The following is a 25524-nucleotide window of genomic DNA, read 5'->3' on the forward strand; positions in this document are numbered from 1 at the left end:
TCTTCCTCCACCGTTTCCAAACACTTCATGCATAGAGCCGTAATCTATTCCACGCTTTGCTGGTATCAGCGGCGCTCATCACGAGACGTAAATTTGCAAATGGCGGTTTTCACGTATTTAAACGGGGTTTCTGGCAGGTACCAAATGTATTCACGAGAGCCTGGGCACGCACTAAAATGCCTAAGTGCACTGGGAGGCATTAAAGCTATTTTGGGCATCGCTGTGGTGATTTGACCGCTTGAGCGGAATAAAAAAGCATGAATTCATTTCTTTTGAACTTCCTTTTCTTTTTTTTGGACAATTTCGTGGTCCCTAGGGAGTCCGAAAAATTGGACGTTTACTGTATTTATCCTGTGGAAGTTCAAATACAGTAGAACCTCGTTGATACGTTCCCGCTTGATACGATTTCCCGGCTCCTACGCTCGAAATCGCGAAAATTAAAAATAACTCAATACAGCTGTGTGTAATATGTTCTGGTTAATACGTTCCTGGAAAATACGATTATTCGGCAGCAACGTTCAGCACAGCGGAAAACTGGGGTCGTATGATACGTTTTCTACTCGGAAACTCTCATTCAGGTGTGCAAAAAAAGGCCCTCTCAGCGACGGCAGCTTCTCCGCAGTGCCTTTCCCCCCTCCGTGCTTTCTCTGATTTGCTCAATTGTCCCCTCCGCGTCTCTTCCGAATTGCTCGATCGCCGCTCCCTGTCAACCACGCGGCGACGCGGGCCGTCACAATCTTCGAACGGCTTGCCGCGGAAACGCACATGCCGCTGCCGCATCGCCACCGCTGCACAACACGCCGCGACCCGTAACCATAGCAACGCCGCCATTGTGCCTAGTCAATATGGCCGATAATTTCCCGCACACTTTTCTCCCGGAGCGCAATCGTTTTTGGGTTGCTCCGCCCGGCGCAATTCCAGTCGGCGTTCGTATTTCTCTGGCTGGGCAGTTCTGCCTACCAGCGGGTCGTCAGAAGCTGACAGAAAAGATTTGTTCTGGAAGATATCTAGGAGGTTTCTGGTTATCAGACGCCAAAAACGAGACGATGTGCGCTCGCCGCCATCTTTGTGAGGACTCGACAGATTGCAGTGCTAGCGCTTGAGGACTTCACCTTCGGTTGCCATTACGCCGGGCGTTATCTTTTAAAGCCCGTTTCGCCGTGCGAGATGGTGCGATAACGAGTGGCGGCGAACATACCAGCGCATGTCTCAAGTTAAGACAGAACGCAAACTGATCAGCGCGAGTGTGCGACGTAGTATGCGATAGCCGCGAACAGCTGTCGCTTTCGGGGACGCTTATCACTCTCGCGAGATATCGCATATCGTGTTGTACCGCGATTGTTACGTGCACTGCGAAGAGTTGAGCTTGTTAAGCCTTTAGAGGGGCGGCAGTTTTCTTCACGGACGGGGCGAGTCACGCGTGATCTTTCGAACGTACGTGATCGTATCCCAAATGCGTATGTTCGAGAATATCACTTCTCCTCTTCGGCAAACCTAGCCCCATATTTCCAAGCGACAATGCAGAAAGAACCGACGCTCATGCGGCGCAAAGTTTCGTCTGCTGACATGGCGGTAGCGTTTCTTTACGTTTACGCTGGTTGTCTCAGAGTTCGATTTTGCAATATTCGGGTTGTCTTGGGATTTCAATAAACGTGACCACGACGTTACTTTCGGTCAGGGCCGGAACTAGCTGGCTGACCTCTGGCTGCCAGCGAGATGCCAGGACTTCGAAAATCGAAGAGTCCCTCCATGTTTTTTGAGAAATAAATGTTTTTTGCCCTTGCACCTCAATATGGGCTTGTCGGCCTCAATTTTTACTGGATTCGGATCGTACGTTTTCCCGGATCATACGTTTATTTTCCGCGTTTTTTTCGGAAACGTATCAACGAGGTTCTACTGTACTTCGAATAGTTAAATTCCACTGCGAATCGAATAGCAAACACTATTTGAAAAATATTCGAAAGTTTAAATTTTCGTACACCCCTAATTTTAACACGTGCCTTAATCTAAGAACACGAGCATTTTCATGTTCCACACCCATTGCAATGTTGCCACAGTGGCCATGACAGAACCCGTTACGTCGAGCTCAGCACTGCACAGACTTAGGGAAAGTAAACTTGCATAATGTTAACCTGCATATGGCACATGTGCATGAGCAAACTAAACTCTCGCAACAAAGCTCATCCTTCTGGCAGCACCTTCTGCACAGCAATGATTTCACCAAGTCGCGTAAATGTTTACAGGTCTTACAAAAGGGTGTTAACCACTCCTAATCTTGACACATGGCACAGAAAACATCACAGTAGAAAAATACTGACCAAGTGGCCGCTAGTCTGGTCATCACAGTGAAGAGCAAAAGCCAGAAAACAGATTTACGTACTTCATATAGTTCTGGACTCCGTTCTCCTCCAGGTACTGGGGTGCTTGCGCCCGGTAGAACTGCCGAGTTGCTTCGATGTAGGCCCGCTCGAAGTTTTCCCGATAGATCTGCAGCTTGTCTTCCGGGTTGGAGCAGAGGTTCACGTATGACTCCCGCACACCAACGACCAACTGAGAGTCAATGGCCTCGCCCATCCTCTCCGCGTGCACCAACTTCATTGCACTTGCTTGCAGACGGCCCTGGAACGCAGAAGTTGGAAATCTTTAGAAAAATCCCGAATGAAACCAGAAATTCGTATACACTCTAAAAGCTGTGGCAATCTTCAGAGTGTTATTCCCTCACACAGAATGACATGCGACAGAATGACAGTAATTGTAATCTAATTCGTATGTGTTTCTTTTCTTGAAGACTCGGCACTCGCTACCTTCCTACCAAGAATGCCATGTCACACTGACAGCGTGCATGTTGCTCGTGATGGGGCCTCAGATATTTTAGCTGGAGTCACAACAAAGAGCCCTGAAAACAATGACTGTGTGCGGAACTGCATCAAATAGCAGCTCAGGAAAATGCTCGCCTCTAGTTCCTATGCCTAGAGTTACAAATGCAGTACAATACAAGCTTAAATCCATGCCTCACTAGAAATAAATCGTGTTGCTTGCGCAAGTAAGTTTTTTATTAATTAACAGCGATGTTGTTCCTAGTTGGCTCTTCACCGTCTGTTGGTGTAACGCGGGTATTTCATACACAGCAGCAGCGCTTGCAACACTGCTTGTGTTCTAGCGCCGCCGTGATAGAAATAGGCATTTTGGGTGAGTGATCGGGTGGAATGGCCCACGGCCGCACCGGAACACTATTGCAGCGTTCCAGCGAGGCTGTGAATGAGCCCATCATCGCCCCATAGATTAACATAGAGTGTCATATAAAGAGCAATGATACAACACAGAAATGCTTAGAAAAGACTAGTAAAACATACAAATACTTATGGCGTATTCGGTTGGAAGCTCTGGTCCTCTGGCCCAGAGTCGGCCGATTCGAGCGCAGCTCGCAATCAGAGCGGGAGGCACAGTATACCAACCGAATGCATCAGCGATCTGATCTCGGAGCAGCGCCAATGCCACGGTGCGGGCAGTGCGGGAAGCCAACGTGTAAACAAGCAGTCGTGCGCGACATTGACAAATGGCGCCGTCCAGCTCTGAAGTACCTCAACGCATGCAGTGAAAGCTCCGCGAACTTGTTCGCATCAATTTGGTGATCCTCATAGTCCAAGCTGCAACCTCCAGGGCCTACGGTTGCGAGGTGCTGTAAAAGTAGCACTTGATTCTTGCTCCTTTAGTAGCCGCCTCCGCTTTGACATCGTGTAGTTAAGCCTTGTTGAATGCATGAAAACGGCATGGACACAATTCAATAAACCCACATGTCGAACGTTTCACTTTGGAACTCCTGAAAGTGTATATGCTAAATAAATGCGCACTGGCGCCTGTCAACAACCGCAGCAACCACGGTGTTTAGTGCCACGTGAAATGTCCTCTCTCAGCCAGATCGCGCCGACGCGCTCACTTCGAAGTCAGAGCGGTTGGGAGCGCTCTGAGTCGGAGGCTGACGCTCAGAAAGGACCATCCGAACATAGTCCGAGCGCTTGACTTCTACCACCCGAACGCGCGGCCACTTTTCAGAACCCTCTAGAGCGCTCGACAACGACCATCCGAATACACCATTAGAAAGACCTGCAAGAAAAAAACATACAAAGGCAATAGCCTGATGAAGGAGGGAGTCAGTTTCACTGTTTCGACGGCTTTCACAGAGTGTAGCTGGCTGCATTCTTTTTTATGTTTTTGGCCCTTTGCAGTGTGCCCATAAGCTCCCTCTCTCTGTGACTGGTGTGTAGACTCAGCTCACCTTGATGGTTGAGAAGATGCTCTGGTTCCAGGTGTCGAGCATGAGCTTACGAACGAGGCCCTCCTCGGTCTTCTTCAGGCTCTTGCCAGCCAGCACCGTCTCCAGCTGCCCAAAGGGCATGGGCAGGTAGCTGCATTGCACAAAGAACTTTCGCCACTCCTTGATGTACGCATTCAGCAGGGCTTGGTCCTCCTGGTGTTCCAGCACACGCTGCACATATACCACAATCAGGCAGGAATGTCAGAATGTAAAACTAGACCAGTTGAGTTCATGACTTCAGTAAAGACACAAGGAAAATACACATAAATTGCAATGTACTCCACAACACACATGAACTTGCACTGAGAAAGCTGGAGATGTGCATCTGATAACCTGCTTTTACATGCATTTTGATGGGACTGGTGCAAGGGGATTTAACATGTCGGTGTAACACAGGGTGTAGAAGAGGTGCCGTACTGAAGCGTATTATGTTAATTTTCCAACACGTTCCTTGTGCTCTTCATGAAATGCACAGAAAAAATTGTGTACAAGTGTTTTTGCGTCCAGTTTTAATCATTAAAGATGCAACCTTGTCCTCAGCAGGACTGCTGAAACTGCTGTGTCGCAACAACCTATAAAGCATACATATTCAGCAACCACGGCTTTTGCTCAGTGTCTTCAAGAGGCATGATCACTTTGTGTGACTCATTGCTTTCTTCACTTTCACTAAATCACTTACAGCAATGATCACTTTATGTGAATCATTGCTGAAAGTATCAACATCACAGTGTTATTATAAAGTGATCACCCATGGTACCAGCATTTCATTCAAAGGCAGGAAAGCCAGGCACAATGGTTCATACTGCTAAAGCAGCATGCTAGGTGCAGCTTTTGTTGCACTGTTAATATAGGAATTCATTAAATGCAAACACCAGGCAAGACTGAGGCCTGCACTCTGTTATCAATCATTCTTTTGCACATTTCAATTGGTTGTTATAAGTAATGAAACTCTAATACAAGACGCACTACAGATGAACCAAAACTTCCTATAAGTATTTCCAAGAAAGCTTTATTTGCAATGCCACGACCATGTTATATACCAAATCACATTAAAGACAAGCTATAGTTTTTCCATACCAACACTCCCATAGTATTACAGTGCCCTTTGAGGAACGTGCAAAGATAGTGGCATTGACAGACTTCTTCGAGGGCCTCCGAATCTGTCCCTCCTTTTTGTAATTCACCACGCAAAGTAGCAAACCTCAAAGATAAGTGGGGCAGAGACGTGTGTGAACAAACGACCTGGGCTAGAAGAACGAAATGTGAAAAAAAAAAAACGTCAAAAAATGTGGGTCCGTACTTCCTCGCAGGCGTATTCAATGGAAGCAGATAAATGAGCTAGTACCAAGGCAAGTACTGACCCTCTGTGCAACGCTGATGAATTCGAGGATGTCCTCCTGAAGAGCAGCATAGAGCTTTGAAGGTCCACGCTCATCCCATAGGCACACTGCATGGATGTCCCTATAAAGAAATATGTCAACGTTCAATCAGCACGCCATGAGTCGAATTAGATAAAGGATGAGCAAGCAGCCAGAATGTTGACAAAATCTTTAACTGTTGAGACAGCAGGCAGGACTTGTTCACCTGTGCAAAACAAGCATTTGTCTTGAAGCAGGCAGTGCTAGTTTGCTACAACACTTGTGCCAGTAAAAAACAACTGCAAATGACTGTCAAGTAAGTAATGCTGGATCCAACTGTGTAACACACACCTGACAGCGTGCTTCCTTCGCGTGCGCTTAGATGCAGTGAAAGAACATTCGAGACTCTGAATACAATGTCTTGCTCATTCTTAAATAGCAACCATGAAGAGTGAGTAAGCAAGACTAGACAAGGACGTAGAAAGAAAACAGACAAGGACACTGCGCTACTTTCAACCAATATTTTATTGTTGCACGAACCGATAAATATATACCGAACGGGCGGAAACAACATAAACAACAAATGCACATTCAGTGGGGCATATCGCTGAACAAAACGTGTACAGGGCAACATCACGACAGCAAAAATGTCGCGACAAAGCGAGATATTGCAACTCTTTTTGAGAAAGAGAGAGGGAAGGTTGGCTAACGCACATTTCTTCTAATCCAGCATCTTATAGGCCTCAATGATTTCTCTTGTCATCTTACTATGTGCCTTATAAAGGATAGAAGTATTTTCAAACAACAGCAGGGAGCCACAATCTTGGCAATGAAGAAAAGATGAGAAGAAATGTATCTTAGCCAACCTTCCCTCTTGCTTTCTCAAAAAGAGTTGCAATAATTTTACTTTGTCGCGGTAATATTTTGGCTATGTCGTAATACTGCCCTGTACATGTGTTCGGTTCAGCGATATACCCCACTGAATGGCCATTTGTTGTTTCTGTTGTTTCCACTCGTTCAGTATATATTTATCGGTTTGTGCGAAAATAAAGTATCCCTTGAAAGTAGCCCATGTCCTTGTCTGTTTTCTTTCCACGTTCCCGTCTAGTCATGCTTACTCATTTTTTATGGATGCAAACCAACTAGCCCGACAATGTGTTTTAGCTAAAGAGCAACACGTCACCGCGAAATAAAGCGCGACAGCTGACAAACGTTTTACATTTCCTGGCACTCACCCTGGTACACTGGGCTCAGTTCACAAATACCATCAAGAATGAGAGAGGCAAGACTTTGCTTTTGTTCCGAGGGGCGGGGGGGGGAGGCGTATGTTGCAAAACCACCATATGATTATGCGGGATGCCATAGTGAAGGGTCATCTGGTGTCCGTTAACGTGAACCTAAATCTAGGTACATGGGCCTCTAGCATTTTGCCTCCATCAAAAAACGGCCACCGTGGTCAGGATTCAATCCCGCGAGGAGGTGAGATTGTTGCCCAGTTGAAAACATGTCTTCAGCAGCCTTGCTATTTGCAATGTGGTGGTTTCAGAAGACAATTATAAGAGACAGCCTTCTGACATTCACATTGGAACGAGAGTGCACAAGGCATCAGTAGTGAAGGAACATTTGCATAAATTAATGAAACAGTTTCAGATCATGAGGGTCATGAAGGAACAGATAGGTGAAACTGAAGTAATTTGCACACTAATACTGTACACACGTTCACACAAATAAAAAAGAAATATAAAGAGACGACATGGCGTGTTGCTCATGTATTTTTACAGTAATTTACATACATCATATTCCAGATTCAAGTGGCAGTGCGTTATATGTTGTTTGGCAAGGACAATTTAATGGCAAATTATGTCAGATGTATGTGTGTTTAACAATATATTTTTGTTTCAGGTAATCTAAAGATTGAAACTGCCAATCCGGTAAAGCGCTAAAGTGTTCTGTAGTGTTACGCACCGAACTAAGATAGTTTCAGAGGCGGAAAAAAAATGTGGCATACAGAGGAAAACAATATCTCGAACGGGAACTCACCAGAACAATCCTTGCCATTCGTCTCTCGTGATAGGATCCTGGTGAAGCAGCTTCAATATCGTCGGCCGCATTTTGGGCCATCGCTCGTCAAACTGCAGCTGGGGTTTCTCCTGCATAAGTTACTTCGCGTTACGACGGTGCTCGTTATGTTCGCCCGTTTATCGCAGTGCGCGCGTTAAGGGTACTTGGTTTCTCTTTGTGCAGTTTCACTCACCTGGGCAAGCTAACAAAAGACCAGCTTGTGGCACGTCAATGTAGAGTAAATCTGTGTTGTCATGTGACAAGCTATAATTTTGTAACCTGCGATGCGCATAACGTTCACAACCGTGCGAACATTTCTTCGAGGTAAGTTAAGTGACTGACGTACGGAGTCGAGGTTCACCGGCACAAAGCAAACTGCGCCACAGCCCAAGAATAGAAACTATCGCAACGGACAATTCCGAGATTACTCTGAACCTAAAGCGGCGCTCTTGCGTCAGAGCGAAACGCGCACCCAAGACAGCGACGCGCGAATCTCCTGGTATCGTCCGATCACGCGACACCATCAAACATCCGTGAAACTATGCTGAGCAGATTCAAACGAACGCGATCGGTCGTGCACTAACAGCTATCCCAAACAAAGATGTCCCACAGGCGTTACCGCAGCCGTCAAGCTGAAAAGTTTGTTTGCAACTATCAGCTGCCGTTCTATTTACTTGCCATTTAAACCTAATGCGACCGGTCCTACGGGCGCTTAATTCGCGGTGCCGAAGCGAGCCATTTAAGCGGCTAGCTCAGCCAATGCCTAAACGAAACGACCATCAGTCGCAAGCGCAGGATTTGTGAGCCGAACGGGCAAAGTGTTGGGATAAACGCAGCCAGAAGAAGCTCACCTTTATCACAGCCGCCATGCTAGCTGCAAGCACGACTACAGCGCCGCAGTACACCTCGCGTAAAACTTTCCTCAAATAGTCGACAAGAACGTAGCTTTCTCGAATGTTTTTGACTGCAAAGTTGTCGCCGTAAAAATGCTACAAACTTATACCTTGAGTAAACGTTGAGAATGGCGTTAATCACTTTCTTACGAATACGAAACCGTTTGTTTTGGCCATTTCGTCGCATCCTGGCAGTGTAGCGGTCCTGTCGTCTAATAACAACAAATCTACGCGCAAAATGGCGAGCTCTACTGGAAGAAGTCGCTGGGACGATAAAGGAAGCGCTAGTCTAGGTAATTGGTGCATGTTTGTTTCTTGATCGTACGACTATAAGATTCCTAAATCATGTGGGAAGGTGTGTTTAATGCGTGTTGCGGTCTGATGCCTTTCGCACTGCCTCAAGTTGCAGCCTTAGGACTAGAACTTGGGCGGTCATGTTTCCCGGCAGAAGCGATCTTTCCGTAATGGAATGCTTGATTGCAGTTAAGTATAGATGTCCGGGCAGGGCAGTGCGATAAGCAGTGTGTTATCTCGCGTTCTTTCGCTTTAGCAGCTACCAAGTTGCTCGATAGGTTGTAGCGCAGGCGTCAGGCGCGCGGTGTGTTTTGTTGATCGGCGTGTCACTTGATTAATCGAGCCGTTGCTTTAAACCTGCCAGTGTATTTGCCGTTGACCTAGGCGGTGGCACTACTGCGGTAGCGTCAGGCCGCCATGGTGACGATCAGGAGCCTGCAAGCCCCGTCGATGCGGAGAAGAGAAAGCTCGACGACGGAGAAGGCGCGACCGACGATGCAGTCAAGAAGCCAAAGCTTACCATGGGGTTCTCCCGGACGTTCAGCAGCGCCAAGGCAACCGAGGAGAAAAAGCCGGGACCTGCACCGATCTCAATCAAGTTTGGGGGAACGGTAAGTAGCAGTCTCAGTTATCATTTGCCTGCGGATAATGCTGAGCGCGTGGCGCATTGCTGGCGCTGCCTGCACCAGGACTGCATTTGAAAAAGTGGCAGCAAAGTTTTAACTGATTCGTAACTTTCACACTGAAAGCCCGCCAGTTTGCAAGTGTGTATGTCTCCTTAGTCTAATGTATTGTCACAGTGGGTGTAGAAAAATAAAAGAATAATAAAGCCTGAGGATAGTAAAAGCTGAATGCTTAGACTCTTTTCTTCGTACAATTTTTGTCCATGTATTATATATTTTCTGTGCCTTGGGTCTCGAGTACTTTGTTACACGCAAGTGTCATGGGACGTGTCACTCATGACACGTCTCGTGCGTCACTTTTATTCAGGAAACAGTTTTCATAAGCAAGCACATGTTTTAATTTCAGGGTTGAATTGGTACTGCTTTGATAATGAAGGGCAGGGTGCCATGACATAGCAAGTCCCATTCACAGTTAGTACATAGTTGTCAGGTACTCATAGTCAAAAGCTGATTAGACTGTATTTTTAACCGCTTTCATTTCATTTTTCTATGGAAGACGTCCTTAATGCTGCTGCTGCCCTTTCAGGATGCTCTGCCTATGATCCAGTGCCTTTGATTCCCAGAGACTGGGATCGTGGGTTATATTCTCAAAATCAAGAAGTGGTGTTGATCTGATAATCATGTAATATGGGCAGCAGATAACTGCGTAATAGAGAAGGCACTGAAGGTCAAGAAACAGTTGAACATGGCATGACGTGTAAAGGAGCAATAAGACTTATGTAATTGGCAACTTTCAATCGTGCAATGTAGAAATTATTTTTCTGTTGGAGGGGCTTTTGCAGTGTAGTGAGAATTAAAGACACTATTTAATATGATAAAACTGTTTACTAGCATGAAGGGAAGCTCTTCAGAGACTTAGTCCAACATTAGGGGGCTCAGTTGATGTTAATGGCCGTATCATGTGTGCTCATTGCTAACACGAGCGAAGGAAACTGGGGAATTCGAACCGAACAAGTAGTGATGATATACGTGAGTGCCTACTGCCAACAGTAGTGTTTACTTGTAGTGAAAAGTGTACATTTATGCAGTCATAACTAAGTGCATAACAACTGAATGTGTTTACAAATTGTGCTTAATGTATCGTAACTCTTTGTCGAGCAAGGTTACGTAGTACTTACTGAAGCAGGATTGGCCATACTTGAGGAAAGGAAATGCTTCTAAAATCTTGCATGTCACTTGTTGCCTCTTTCTTTACAAGATCATGCATCTGTCCAAGTCTGGCACACGCTTACATGAATGCAGGTGGCATGATGAACTGCTTTTGCAATTTCCACCACACTATTCACTCTCCATAAATATAGTGAATTTCGTATCGGTAAACCTTCCATATTGACGCTCAAGAAAGACACAATTTCTTGAATGTAATTTGTGAATGTGTCGTGCTGTTGTGCAGTTGGCGATGGCTGCGTATATGTAGACTTTCACTGGGAACATTTATTCAGGTTGTTTGGTCAGTGCATTCAAGAGCGATGTTTTCTACACCCTAGTAATGTACAAGCCTGCCCAAATTAGCTCGTTGTTGACTGTCTACATGTTTCTTGTTTTCCACTTGGCCTATGCAAAGAAATCCAAAGAGCAGAAGGCACCCGTGAAGAAGAGCTCAAGCTTATCTGTCGCCGAGGCCTTCAACCAAAGCAGTGACGTGAGTTATCTCTTACTGTCCTCGCTAAAGTTTGTTTGAGCACAATGACCGAGTGATTGTGTTTGTCCTCTGCAGGAAGAAGAGGAGATGCCACCCGAGGCGAAAATGCGCATGCGAAACATCGGCAGGTAACGGGGCAGACCTGTTTGGCGGCGAGAGCGAGGGAGCTGACTTTATTTATTTATTTATTTATTTTTTGTCACATGCAGGGACACTCCTACTTCCGCTGGGCCCAACTCGTTTGGCAAGACACGCAAGGGCTTTTGCGACATTAAGAAGGTTTTCGAGCGAGACCTGAAATCCAAAATGAATGAAGTAGCCGACTGAGGGAAGCTTTTTTTAAGCACTCAATGAGTGAGCTAGGAACTAAAGAATACGTTGCTGGCTCACATATATTTTTTTTTCAGGTTAATTGGTATTGTCTGCTTCATTGTTTGATCATCATACCTTGCCTCGTATAGGTGGTGCACTGTAAGAAAATCAAAGGCAATCGTGTGGGAGAGTCAGGACCACAGGAAAAAGGAAAAAAAAAAGAAAATGCTCACATCCCATCATTCAAAATATGGTAGTAGCATTTACCCTAGACGGCACTGCAATATATTTTGTAACTTTCTGCTTTTGGTCTGTAAATAAACATATCAAAACCCCTGAAGTGCCTTTCTCGTTACATCTTGAATTGGACCAGTTATGAAAGCGGTGTATCGAATCTAGTTTGCGACTATCAGCCAGGCAAAATGTGTGAAATGTGCATTGTCAACGAATGAAATGTGAATGTGTAAAGGTCTTTCTGCTTTAAACCTTCCCGTTCACATTTTGTTTGCCCACTCCAGTGTATCGAGCTAGTCATCTTGTTTGTGCAGAATCATTTATTACAGCAGAGCTGTTATGGCTGAGGTTTGTCATGTGTCGTAGATAGAAAATTATCATCATGAACCGGCGCGTGCTCATTGACCGCCCAAGCATTCTACACAGATGGTTAACAAAAGAAGCTGAAACGTGCCCGCCAGCTCTGCTGTGACTCAGCCTTGTGCAACTAAGTGCAAGCTGTGCTAATTTTTTGCATGTGAATATAGCAATCCTTGGTAACTAGAGATATATTTCGAAGGTAAGTGCAATAAAACATGTTGTTCCTGTCTTTTAGGGACATTCTTAGTAAGAACAGTATTTAAATTGGATTGCATGCTTTTGTTGTTATACACAAACACATGAGGCCAAGAAAGGCATAGGGGAATTTGTAGTTTTTTTGACGTGTTGTAATTATGAGGTAAATGCAAAATGAAGCGGAGTGGACTCAAAACTTTTGCTTCAATTGCAAACTACAATTAATATCCCCTGTGCTTTTGTTGGCTTCAGGTCAAGGTTACTTGTATTCAACTATTCCCAGTGTCTACATGGTTGACAGAAATCTTAGCACTATAACTTGTATGATTGAGAGGAACAGATACTTCGGCGAGTTTATAATAGTCCCGCTTGTATGGTGTGGTACTATTTTGCTGGCTGCTGGGCACAGGCGTAGGCAGGAATCTTTTCGGGAGGGGCACCTCCTTGATCTGAAGTGGGAACCGGGTAGGCAAATAGAAGTGGTCCAGTGTCATTTTGCGCTCTGTATTCCATGGCAAAAAAATTTTTTTTGGGTGGAGGGTGGGGGGGAAGGCTGGTGTGCCACCCCCTGGCTACACCCCTACTGCTGGGGTCACTCCTGTCTGCACTTAGGGTCGGCACAAGCTTTGGTAGGAATGCCCAATGATCAATGCTGGCCTGGCATCACTGGAGCAGGATTAAAGCTTGCGGTCCTAGTGTTGCCCAAGGACCACGCCGGAGTTCAGGAAGTGTTACTTTAGCAAACTATGGCCAGCAATGAACCGCAGAGCCTCCCGACTGCCATGACCACAGAATTCATGTCACTTTCTTTGGATATGGCACACACCCTCAAAAGGGATTCACACATTGAGAAGTAGAATGACCAGCAAGAAACAAAATTCAAAGAAAAAGAAAGACATAGAATTACACCAGGAATTGTAATCGCGAATGATTTGAAGAAAAGATTTGCTTGTTGTTCTTGGCATTGCTGCAAAGAAAAATACTTGTGTTGAACCAACACCCATCTGTCTTTTTCTCGACACCACGGTGCATGCGCCCTTGCCCTAGCGGTAAAGTCGTGAAACGTCTCTTATTCTCCGAGGCTTTCGTTCTGGCAATATCGGTTGTCCCGGCCCTTGGCAATGTGGCAGAGGACAGCACAGGAAAATGAAAAAGGAGGATTGCTCTTCAATAGTGTGCTTACTTAGCATGCTTTTGGAGGTTGTTTATGGCCTTATGCTGAGCTTTCCTTACCATCGTGTCAGCTAGCTTAAACACAAGTACTAGTCTATTTCATGTGGGCTCCCTGCACCGTATATTACCCATATACAAAGGCGATCTGGTACTCTAGAGTGCCACTTGGTCAAGGATCAGTTCGGAACCCTGTGCAACACTCGTGACCATAACACTGCAGTGTCTGCTAGGTCTAGGATGTTGCCACTCTTGTTCTGACGTTCTCGCAATCTTTTATTATCCAATTGGCAAAGATAGTAATACAAACCCTTTCCATTACCTATGCCTAACCATGCCTCGAAACTAGTGATGCAAAACTATCAGTAAATTGACTATCGATAGTATCGATGTTTCTTTTTTTAAACTATTGATAGCGTAAAGAAATTGTCAATAAACTATCGATAGTACTACCGATAGTGCAATCGATAGTACCATTGGTATTGTTACTAATGATAATACTATATCGATAGTGCTGTGAGTAATTTGGCTCTTGTTGGCTGGGAATGTTGCCAAAGCATTTGCAATAGCCTGCTATCACCAGTACTCGGTTCTTTTAACTTATGAGCAATTTTTACGAAAAAAATAAATGATTTTCGCAGTGAAAATGCCAGACTATGTCCATCAATAAATTCATATTCAAAAGTAACCAGCTACACCTTACACTTAACTTAGTTCTTGATATTTTTATTATGAAATAAAGGAATGAAACATAAATTTGAAGCCATGCACTTCCACCACATGTAACGGCTTCCTTTCCACTACAGCTGAACAGTCAACTCGATTATCATGTGTCACAGAACGATTCTGGTTAAGGAACACAAGCACGTCAACTTTCTCACCCCTCGGCCTGCTCCTCCTGCTCCAACGTATACCATACACTCGAGGAAGCAAGTTTATGCTGCAGTGAGTTTGCACAGCTGATTTTATACTATCAATAGCACTACTGATAGTGCTCTAACCATCGATAGTTCAATAGTAATTAACTATCGAGAGTATCGTCGATCGTTCTGAATCGCTACTCGAAGCACAAAGGCAAGGAGAGTGTCCTAGAGGTGCTGCACGATGTGGAGTTTAAGGGCACATTAACAAAAATTATGGACGTCAATGCCCGAACTGGCGTTCGAGCGACACATCGCAATCATTGAGCCGTACTACAAGACCTTGAGGACTCCGGCGACAACAGCCACACGGAATTTCAGCCAGGTTAGGTTCTGTTAAAAAACTATAAATTTTGTCTGCAAGGTCGGAGGTGGCAATTATTTTTTGCTTCCCATAAGGAGCTTTTGCTTTCAACCCCTCTGCCCCACTTTGCTCTCCTTTGTTGTCCACCGATTTGTAGCATAAAGCTAGAAAGAAAATTCATATGGAATTCTCTGGAAGAAGCCTTTTTTTTTTTTAGTTTCATAAACACCTGTCAACTTTGTGGGTTCCTGCTGAACTGATTTGCAATGCTCAGTGTCCTTACACTTCAAGTTGTCCATTGATTCACCCTTGTGCTGCATTTTGTTGGATGGTGCAGTGCGAGGCAGGACAAAGGAACACGGGAAATACAAGACTTTTCTCTCTCTAGTGCTATGCACTGCACCAGCTTAAAGGTGCCTTGCAACACTTTTCCAAGTAACCGTCGAATGGCTTCGCTAAAGGAGTTTATTGCCTCACGAATTAACCGCCGCAAAAATTTTTAGAATCCGTCAAGTACGAACGAATCGAGAGATTTGTCACATGCTGTAATTGATTTCTCTCTTCTCTCGTCCCGACAAACGCGCCGGAAGACAAGCCGACAGGGATGGCCCGGGGGAAGGAAGTCATGTCACATGCGCGTCATCACCATGAGCACTTTTTTCTTTCTTTTTTTTTCTTTGAATGCGTAGGGAACCTTCAGTAAGAACGCGAGCGCGGGCACGTGGCGGCCTCCTGTGGCAGGTGCAGTAACTATGCAGCCAACGATGCTCAAATCAGCCAATGGCCGTGAATTTAGGTATATAGATCATCTGTAAACAGAAGAGGAAGCGATTTTTAGGTGAATGAGAATTAATTGTGAATTCCAGGCAGTGTGCTGTGCTGTAATGCTTGGCTCACGTGTTCTCAGGAGCCTCGATGACCGATCGGCAGCGTTTTCTGACCATGCTGAAAAAGTCTTGCAGGGCCCCTTTAACTCTGCCCGAAAACCAACCAGGCCCAGCCACTATCCTCCTTACACTGCAATCTGATAGACTGCTGTTTAGCTCAAATGAAAGAGTGCGTGCCTATGTAAAGGTGTTGGCCTCCGATTGGAATCCCTAACCAAGACAAGTTTTTCATCAGCTTGAAGCTTTCTTCAAGAGTAACCTGTTGAATTACCTTTGTTTTGAGCACATTCATTTCACATTCCTTAAGGACTTCTGACACCAAAGCTACAGACTCGACATGTTTGCGTTTTTTTATTGTCCTGCATACGTGGGCACTTCTGACCGATTATTAGTGGGGAACGTTGCCTTCAAGATATTTTAATTTGGTGTTAAAGTAAGCAAGACTACACTAGGCTTGTGCGAATAGTAAATTTTAGGTTCAAACTGAATTCGAAGAAAATAGCGATTTGGTCAAATAATTTCAAACCTAATTCGAATAGTATATATCCCGTATCACAAAGAAAAATGAGCATATTTGTCATGGCCCAACTAACCTGCACAATATATATTTTAAAATTGAAACACGGCATATGCAAATGTCATTCTTTTTGGTCTAAAGGAAATGGAAGCTAACTTTGAATAGTAGGAGGATTTGACTTTCTGTAGAATGCAAGTAATAACCTGTAAAATATGTTACGTTTTAAAATTTACTATACTTAGAGCATACTTAGTGCATAAAAAGCTTTTAAACTTAAAAAATGACGAATTGGTGTGAGGGTAATATGTTGATTTTACTTTGAAGTGGGGCTTCATGGCAGTGCGGATTTTTCTTGGAAAGGTGTATTCACGGTATAGCATCCCTTCACTGGAGTGAAACCACCTTTACAGGGGAGTTACATGCGGACTAATATACACCATTTGTTCATTTCGAATATACATTGAAATTTCCAATCACTTAAATTCGAATCGAAGCGAATTCGAATACTGTAATAATCGTTCGAATATTCTAAGTGCTCGAATATTCACACAAACCTACTGACTGCTCATCTGAGTTGGCAGCCCCTCGCGACATCACCACTAATATGTTGACATAGGTCGGCTGTGATGTGGGTGTGATGTCCCACAAGTAAAGCGAGTATTGTCGACATCGCAGAAGAGTTTTCGGGGTGCACACAATATCGCGACTGGCACCCGACCGAGTTTGTGTTTCCTCGCCCTCTCGCTCTGTCACTGATCATGACACTGAACCATCCATCGTTTTGCTTTTCTTTTTGAAGCTTTTTTTCTGTGAGTACAAGTGCATCTTATTCTTTGCACTGCTAAGTTTTCCAGGTGATCGCTCGCCATTTCATTTTGTAACAAATTTGTGGAAGTAATGTTGGTCCAATTTATACTTAGGTTTTCTTTAAAATGTGCATTTGAAGCACGGTGTACAAGCGCTTGCACTCATCAGAATGCACGTGCTGGGAGCCGAGCACTGAACCTCTTGTTGATTGGCTACTGCCGAAGTGATGTAGATAAACCACTGAACAAGGCAGTGTACCGCCAATGGAGCCATCACTTGCACGCTCTGCCCAATCATCTGCAGGATTTGAAGCTCCCGCGTTACAACTGCAATGACAACCACACACTCATTCATTCATAGTGCACAGGAATATACTTAAAAACATAAGTTTATTCACAGGAGCTTTTACTGTACATACAATAACAGCAATATCGGCATCTCGGTAAAGTACAGGGCACAGAGAAAGACGTGACTCGATTTCTTTACAGCGCTATTTACATTTCCCTGCTGGAAGTGAGTGGATTTCTGCGTTGGTATTGAAAGTGCACACGGGAAGCACCAGGCATGAACCAGGACTACAGTATTGTGAGAAGTACACCTTACGCTTGACTAGACAAATGCACAAGGCAGTATCTACTACTGATGGCTGAGGACTGCAGCACTTCATGGACTTTCCTTATTACGATCAATCAACGCAGCATTCTTTCGAAAACAAGTTATTCACAAACTTCGAATGCCAACAGCACTAGAACAGTGGTCGCACCTATTCGTTTCACATTAGTGCTGCCCAAAATTTCTTTACCTTAAGCCCCTTCTAGGCACAGCTATGCGAGGATTTCAAGCCAAAAAAGAAAACCGTTGCCTCTATAAACAATGCAAGGACAAAAATGGAGGCTTAACGGTGCACCTACATAAATGGATTGATAGCCACAACAGCGCATATTGTTTTGCGCACCCTGGATCATTCTTGCACTGTCTCGTGCAACAATGCCTTCGGCGAGCATTCATTTAACTGTTACACGTACATACACAATTATACAGACACACATACATCATGTGCACGTTACCTTTCATGCGTGCAATGAATATTTTTTTTTTGTTATTTACAACATTATTGTAAAACACTGCTCTGTGCAACAAACATGCAATGGTTCAACCTCGCAGACAGTTTTGTTATCACTTTGGTAATCTTAGGAACGCAAGATCAGAAGCAGAGCGTGTCGAGAGTTGACATACAGCCATGTTTTACACTACACACGTAATGTGTTTCATACCAGTGGTACACGGCCTCATATTTCGCGAGACTGGCACACTATGAACACCGCATGAGAACGAATGGCAAACAAGGCGAAAGAGTTTTCTCTAACATGCATACGGTGACGTCCTCCTTTCTAAGAGTATTGCTCTCGAGATGCCAGAAGCATAAATGACTGTGCTCTCTAGCCATCGATCGGTAGGATTCTGAGGCCCCTCCTGCTTTCTGACTTCGCTCCCGCAGCATGGCGCAAGATTCAATCAAGCTTACGCCACGGTGCCTCAGCCCGCTACACGCACGTGCCTGGCTGGCAACGAAGACGCACCACCGAGTACAAATATAAGCACGCGTAATGCACAGCTTCTAGCAAAATACATGCGTCCTCAATTTGAATGCGTGACGGTTCAGGCGAGCAGCAGAAATGTAAGCGCACTGCAGCGCAAAGCCCATTTTCCTAGCAGCCACTCTTTCCATTCAAAGCCTGAGAGGTGGCTTCGAAGGCAGAATGGAGCTAGGAAGCAAGTCTCGATTGATGAAAATGAATAAGAATGAACGAAATGGCACGTTTTGTTTTAACATGGCTTTCCTGTCTCTACTGCACGTGTGTCGCGGAAACCCACAGAATAAGGATGTGTGGCTGCTGCTGAACTTCTGCCTGAAACGCCATTGTACGAACGCCAACGCAACAGCACAGGCACCGCGAATTGGGTTCATGTGCGCTATCAGAAACGGTTCAGGGATTGCTGCACTTCGCTATTTATTTTGCGAGTTGGAAGCGTCTGCACGTCATCGTGTTATACACAATGCAGGCTTCGTTCTCTGGGAAGAGTACTCGGCAGTCCTCGCTCTTGTCGGAGAGGTCGCACTGGGCTTGTGCAGGTCGGGCTGTGGTGGTTTTCCACGAGCCAGAACTGGCACCGTACTAGCTGGGACTGGTTCACGAAGTGCATGGCATGTAAATACGACCTTGAAACGTGTAACGTGGACATTTCTCGCCCGAAAGAATAAGACAGTTCGTGGCCTTTGGCTCGGTGACCGTGTTTTTGTGTGTTATTGGCATTAAAAAAAAAAGTAACTCTGGTCTCGCAACACGTTTCGAGCAATTTTTCAGCGAGACACAGCGCGCAGACGCGAGTTGCTTACACATGCTAGCGAGAACGACATGGTACCAGGCAAGTCTCACAAAATTTGAACGCTGTGGACAATAGCAGTGCACGTAGAGCCATACAATGGATCTACAATGGTCAGTGACCAACAAGAAAAACTAACGAGTAAAATTTGTAAGGTAATATAAAACGGCGCAAAAACCAAACGCAAATGAAAAGGGAGAAACACGACAACACCTTTTTATCCGCATTTGGTTTTTGAGTTGTTTTATACTTTGCAATGAATCCTGACGAACAGGCCCAGCTTGTTTTGCAGTAACGAGTAGAATTTTCACATGATCCTCGTGCCTGGTTTCGTAACACGAATGTATGTCTGCCGCCAAAAGAGAAAAGTCGACGGTAGAAGCGTGAATGCTGGGAGTTCCGCGTCGTCTCGCCTTGTGAAATTCCTGATGCTCTGTGCATCATCAGTTTTTGATTGGCCTAGGCCTACGTTCAGAAAGCAGGAAGGAACTACACTCTAAGCATTGCCATGAAGAAAATATAGTGCACTCATCAATTGCAATATGCACACACAGACCGCGATAATGTTTCCTGGCACCTGTGGACTTGGACATTTCGCTGATGTCCAGCACCGTTAAGAAGCTGGCTTCTGTCACCGTGTAGCACTTCTCCACAAGTGAAGATTGGATGCTGACCAGGAAAAAGCAGTAGCCACGCTCAGAGTCTACAACGAACAAAACAAAATGCTGCTGAAGTCTATGGCAAACAAGCGTGGAATGAACTACTAATGTTTTCTCACAATGGGAACCCCTGCACCGTGGTCATACTGAATACCACACACGCACAACTAAACCAGCACACAAGCACAAAGAACATGAAAAGAACAGGTTGACAGTTTGCTGGCGAAGTGTGGTTTCCAGCTAGGTGTCGGCGCATTCCCCGTGTTTTTTGACTGGTTTCATCGTGCGACCGTACCAACTCGCCCGACTTATTGAGCTCCCACGACCGCACTTGGTTCTGGCATCTCGTAAACACGAGCCACTGCGGCCCGAAAACGTCATTTTTTTTTCGTTCAGTGTGGAATTACCGACCACTGTTCCTCAACACACACACGCACAGAGAAAGTGTACCGGCCACCCTCTCTCTCGCATCTACGACGGTGACGAGGCCCGCCGCCACAGCGCCCTGGTGTCGCTCCCGCTCGACAGCAGGCGTTCGCAGGTGCGCGCCACCTGCTCACGAGTGGCATGCCACCGCTGCAGGATCTGTCATCGTAGCTCAAGGCCGTAACGGCTTTGCTCCATTTGCAGCGCACCGATGGCGGCCGCCAAGTGCCGGACGTGCCGCACGTTGGAGATGCCCAGCGCGCGCAGGTCCTGCTCTTGCAGCTGCGCGATGCGTGCCAGGTCGCAGAGTCGGGCCTCGAGGAAAAGCGGCTCGTACATGGGCAGGCCAAGTGAGACCAGCCAGGGCCGAAGGCCGCCGGAGTAGTCGGCGTCCACGCTGCTGCCGTGGCAGGAGTCGGCCAGGAAGTCATTGGGAACCTACGACGGAGAGTAGAGCATTTTAAATGGGGCGCTAGAGAAGTTCAATTAAAGCAACATGACAGAAAAACAGTAACACGTTTTGGACTGATACAAATAATATTTAATGAACGGAAGAAGGGGAATCATTTTCGAGGGTCTTGTTTCTTTCTTTGACACAAGCAAATTAATACAACAGACGATTAGGTCACGGCAAGCATAAAAAACATTAATTGTTGCCTTTAACTGTAGTGTAGTAATTAGGACGTAAATCGAAATGAATTAAAGTGGGTGAAAAATCACTCTTTCTGTTCGTGAAAGGGTGATTTTTCATCCATTTTAATTCTTTTTAATTTACTTCATTACTACACTACAGTTATAGACAACAATTAATAGAGAGTTTGAGAATTGGGGACCCAAGACGCTGGGTCCCCAAGCTGCGCTGGGCAGCCTGCTCTTGCGTTCGGATGATCAGCAGAGTTTGAGAATTGGGCCGAACGCAGGCTGCATTGGGTCAAGCGCACGGAGCGCCACACGTGGTGAAATTGAAATCATGCGAGACGCGGTTCATACTGCGCCGTGGCGCGTGCTGCGTCTTCGTCATCTCGCTGGTGACCCAAGATGCCTCGGGGACCCACGCTAGTTTTCGATTTTTGCGTCTTGGGTCAACGCGAGCACAAGAGCCCAAGAGTGGTTTGGGTTCTGCACATGCACCCTGGTGGCTCGCAAGCATCTTGGGTCCCCAAGCTCCTTGGGGCCCCGATTCTCAAACTCTCTAATGTCCCTTATGCTTGCCCTGACCTAATCATCTGTCGGATTAATTTGGTTGTGTCTAAGAAAGTAATCTTTAAAATTTAAAAGCTATTATTGCTAAGGTTCCTGTATTAGGTTGATTATAAGAAGAGGAAATGCAGGTTAAAGTTCCATGTATTCAATTTCGTGCTCCACTCTCAGCATCGGCCAGCACGTCAGTAGTACTTGGAAAAGCTGGTGTGTCGCATTCAGAGAGAAAGATGGTTGCCACCTCACACTCGCTTCCACTCACTGACAAAGCGCATTTAGCCATTGATGGAACACATTTATCTCAAGTATGATCCCATTTCTTTTGAATGAGGGTGGATGTGTGACAACATTCACGTGCAGCACAGTGTGTCTCTGTCGACGCCAACATGCTACTGTCACATTCGTGTAGTAATTTTGGCTTACGTAAAATATCTGCCATTCCACATACAGTTTGTGTTCTACTGCCTCGCAGCAAACACAGAGGGCACTCACCCCTTGCTTGCCAATGCGGTCCAATTCCGTGATGCGAATCTGGTCCAGGGCTTCGGCAGTTTCTGCTATGTCCCTTTGAAGTTCCTCAGAGTACCGCTGAACCAAGGCTGGCGGTATACCACAAAAGCCAGTCTGCACGTCACATGGAAACATAACAAAACTTAATCAGTGTGTGATCACATTAACGCTTTCACTTAACAGGCAGTCTACACAGATAGAAACTAAAAGCCTACAAGATGAGAACAGAGAAGAGGCTTGAAACATGTTTGTGTCAAGCCTCTTCTCTGTCCTTGTATTGTGTGCTTTTAGTTTCTGTCATGTCTTACCAACATGCTCAAACAGTTCCCTTAGTCTACACAGGATTGACTCAAACACCACTAACACTTGCATGCACATCCTGTCATCTGAATGTTTATAACAGCACTTGTTATGGGGGTAAATGCAGAGGCTCCCTCACTACACATTTTGTGGTAAAAATCTGACTCTACCTGCACTAAGCTACATGTTTTGATTGCACATGCTCAGAAAGCCCTGCCTGTGTGCTGCTTGCACATCCGCAACAAAGTGTCAACAGGCTCCATGTTTTTGGCATCTGTGCGCTAAAACTGCTGTTATAACACATTTCCCAAAGTTGTGATTAGTGCTTTAGTGCATTATAGTCAATGTAACACGTATAAGTGTCCCAATACCTTTCTAAGACATTTCCTGTTAGGTGTCATGCCAAGCATCTGATGGAAATTGATACTGGCTAAGGACACTCACAATATTTTAAGTATTGGTGCTTACGTAAGATCGAAACAGAATACAAGAATGAGCTTGTGTGTTCCATCAACTGTGTCTCTTTGATGCATTCTAATTATGCAAGTCTAAGTCTGTTGGTCCTGCAAGCAGCCAGCTTTGACATGAGCCGCCAACTGGACACTGCTTTTATTTTTTGTTGCACTGCTTCTGAGCAAATGTATGGGTGGAGGGACCCTAGTCAGGCAGAGGTAATCTGCCTTTAGTCCCTTCAACCCAGGCAAACTTTCCTTTTGTCGAAATAAACTGAATGAATGAATAGAATAGTCGATGACCACCTCAGAATGATGTGCCAAATAGCACACCGCTGTTCAAGTCAAAAAGATTTTTCCGAGGTTCGCCAACCAATTTGTGCAATTGCTTGTTTTCACGATGCTACAGTGGGGGCCACTTCTCTTGGTAATGACACCTTTACAGAACCATGGCTTGTGGGGTGCTCAAGTGCAGGTGTAGGTGCAGTAGGGGTGCTAAGGTTCATGGGCAGCAGTGCCTGCACTGACTTGATAGCTTGTCACCAAGTATGTTTGAGAAGTTTTGCACTTATAACGTGGCAGTCAAGCATTCATTCCCTGCTGACCCAAGTGCAGAGTTTCCTGCAATATTTACCAGAGCGAACTGTGGCACTGCGATCGTTCAGCCACCACGGGAATGATGGCACATGGACTCGCCCAGTCTTCGTGCTTGCGGCATCAAACGCACTTGTGGCTTTGTTTATTGCTGTGTTTTGGCTTTCGTTTCGGATGAAAGAATGGCTTCTTGTTAACCTCAAGAGCTTATTTGAATTGGCAAGCCTAGAAGGGTCAAAATGGTGAACTGGGAATGCTGAAATTTTGCTGAACTTTGTCTTTCGACAAAGCGGCTGCAGGCCACACAGAGCAGAAAGAACAAAGCTTAGGCAAAACCATGTACTACCCATCAATCCCGTGCTGGCTGAAGCAATATGCGTTGCAGCTCCCGTAGTGCCAGATTTCTCTCTAGGGTACCATTATGAAACTCTATGGTCCCAAGTCCTTGTGACAAGCATAACTAAGTTTAGGGATCTCACCTTGTCCGTGTAAGGCTCTTGGCAAAGGTCAATACCCTCCGCAGCAAGCTTGTGTTCGATGCACATGTGTAGGGAGAGTGCCGCCGCTGCTGCCGTCTCTTCAGCGTTGTGTAGGCTTGCCTTCCTGTCGCTAGCCTTGCGGGGATCGTGAGAGTCCCTCCGAAGGAAGGCAGACGCTTTCACTTTCCTAGCGAAGCTTGAGCCATACGACGTCTTAGCGGGCGACTCTGCAAGCGCCTCTTCGTCGAAGGACGCGGAACGACCGTCGTCGTCACCTCCATTGCCACTCAGCTTGCGGAATACGTTCTGCAGGCTCTTCGGAATGTGGTTTCGGATGCACTCCGCCGAAGCTCGACGCAGCTCAAATCGCTCGACAGCTGCACTGACTATCGACGAAGGAAGAGGGGGCGTGTTTGTGCCGTTGAACGCCCTCTCTTTGGAGTCATCACACCTCGTTGCAAAAGTGGGTGGGCTATCCGGTTCAGGCACGGGAATGTTCATTGGGAAACGCAGGAGGTTGCTACCGTTGTTCAGGGAAGAATCACTATCACCGGTCACCGTGAATGCCTTTCGGTCATTCTGGAATGTGCTAGGCGCACTGTCGAGATTGTTGATGACACTGTCCAGAGCTAGGTCGGCGTCCCCTTCCTTGACAGGTGGAAGTTCGGGGCTGGCAGGTGCCTCCAGGTATTCGCCAAGTATTTCACCTGAAATATGTAATATAAGCAGCATTAATTTATGCAACTGCTTTTGATAAAAAGAGGAGGTGCTTCCTAATTACACCCTATATAGGCGTTGTAGAGATATTTTTTTTATACTCTGTCTAGATCCTATCAATCTTGATGTGCGCATCATGATTAAGCTTCTTGATCACTGAACAACAAGCAAACTTTCCAAGTGCTCTATACCCAACAAGCTACCCCTAGTGTGCTAGAACTCGCCCAACTCAATCCCAATTGTTGCACCTCATACAGAAGCAATCACGTCAGGTCGCAACTGAAAAATCAGATTGCGATAAAGCTCAATGACGATCTAAAGTACCTGTGTGACACTGGTGTCACCATTTGCTAAGAAGGCTCGAAGTACTATTAGTACACTTTCACAGGTAAAAACCCTTGAGCCACTTAAGGCACCAAACACTAAAAGGCACTAAAGATATTCTTCATAGTAGCAGTTATATTAGGTTTGTCTGCTTCAGGGACAAATTTGCATGACCGATACAGAGGTGGCCCCTACCGCCCCCCTCTGGATGCACCACTCACAGCAAAGCATTGTTACTTAATCTGTCCAATGGCACCATTACAATACACATGCTCGCATAATATGTAGCTTCAAGTGCAGAATGCAAAGAAAAGCACCCCATATCTACCAAATTATATAACTTATTAACCGTCTTGGGTTAATGAATAGTCAACATATGAAATATGATTCGATTTAAACAGTTATGTTCTTGTTATAACCACGAGGATCAGTCTTGAAAGCGTACATGCTCTGTTCGGTTCCCCGTGATTGATAAAAACAGGCCAATATTAGCAACGAGAAAAAGTACCATGCTGGGTACTTTCCT

General features: G+C 45.5%; 3 protein-coding genes across 3 annotated transcripts in view; 1 reads left to right on the forward strand and 2 right to left on the reverse strand.

Annotated features, from left to right (window-relative positions):
• LOC119396305 (cullin-5-like) overlaps nucleotides 1-8635 on the reverse strand; it is a 63203-nt gene extending 54568 nt beyond the window's left edge. Inside the window, 5 exon segments of the mRNA XM_037663460.2 lie at nucleotides 2381-2619; nucleotides 4277-4486; nucleotides 5677-5776; nucleotides 7714-7823; nucleotides 8586-8635. Coding sequence (XP_037519388.1) covers nucleotides 2381-2619; nucleotides 4277-4486; nucleotides 5677-5776; nucleotides 7714-7823; nucleotides 8586-8603 — 677 coding nt within the window. The 5' untranslated portion in view covers nucleotides 8604-8635.
• A 116-nt stretch (nucleotides 8636-8751) lies between these two features.
• LOC119396308 (PEST proteolytic signal-containing nuclear protein) lies at nucleotides 8752-11898 on the forward strand. Its single transcript, XM_049417035.1, has 5 exons — nucleotides 8752-8916; nucleotides 9302-9532; nucleotides 11169-11246; nucleotides 11322-11374; nucleotides 11456-11898. The coding sequence occupies exons 1-5, from the start codon at nucleotides 8866-8868 to the stop codon at nucleotides 11571-11573; spliced, it is 531 nt and encodes a 176-aa protein (XP_049272992.1). The 5' UTR covers nucleotides 8752-8865; the 3' UTR covers nucleotides 11574-11898.
• A 5426-nt stretch (nucleotides 11899-17324) lies between these two features.
• LOC119396311 (SAM and SH3 domain-containing protein 1) overlaps nucleotides 17325-25524 on the reverse strand; it is a 90673-nt gene continuing 82473 nt past the window's right edge. The window contains exons 12-14 of the mRNA XM_037663468.1: nucleotides 23958-24664; nucleotides 22115-22246; nucleotides 17325-20860 (exon numbers count right to left, since the gene is read on the reverse strand). Of these exons, the coding sequence (XP_037519396.1) occupies nucleotides 20585-20860; nucleotides 22115-22246; nucleotides 23958-24664 (1115 nt within the window). The 3' untranslated portion in view covers nucleotides 17325-20584. The remainder of the gene's footprint in view (nucleotides 20861-22114; nucleotides 22247-23957; nucleotides 24665-25524) is intronic.

Source organism: Rhipicephalus sanguineus, chromosome 6 (genome assembly GCF_013339695.2).
Source record: "Rhipicephalus sanguineus isolate Rsan-2018 chromosome 6, BIME_Rsan_1.4, whole genome shotgun sequence".
Classification (NCBI taxonomy): domain Eukaryota; kingdom Metazoa; phylum Arthropoda; class Arachnida; order Ixodida; family Ixodidae; genus Rhipicephalus; species Rhipicephalus sanguineus.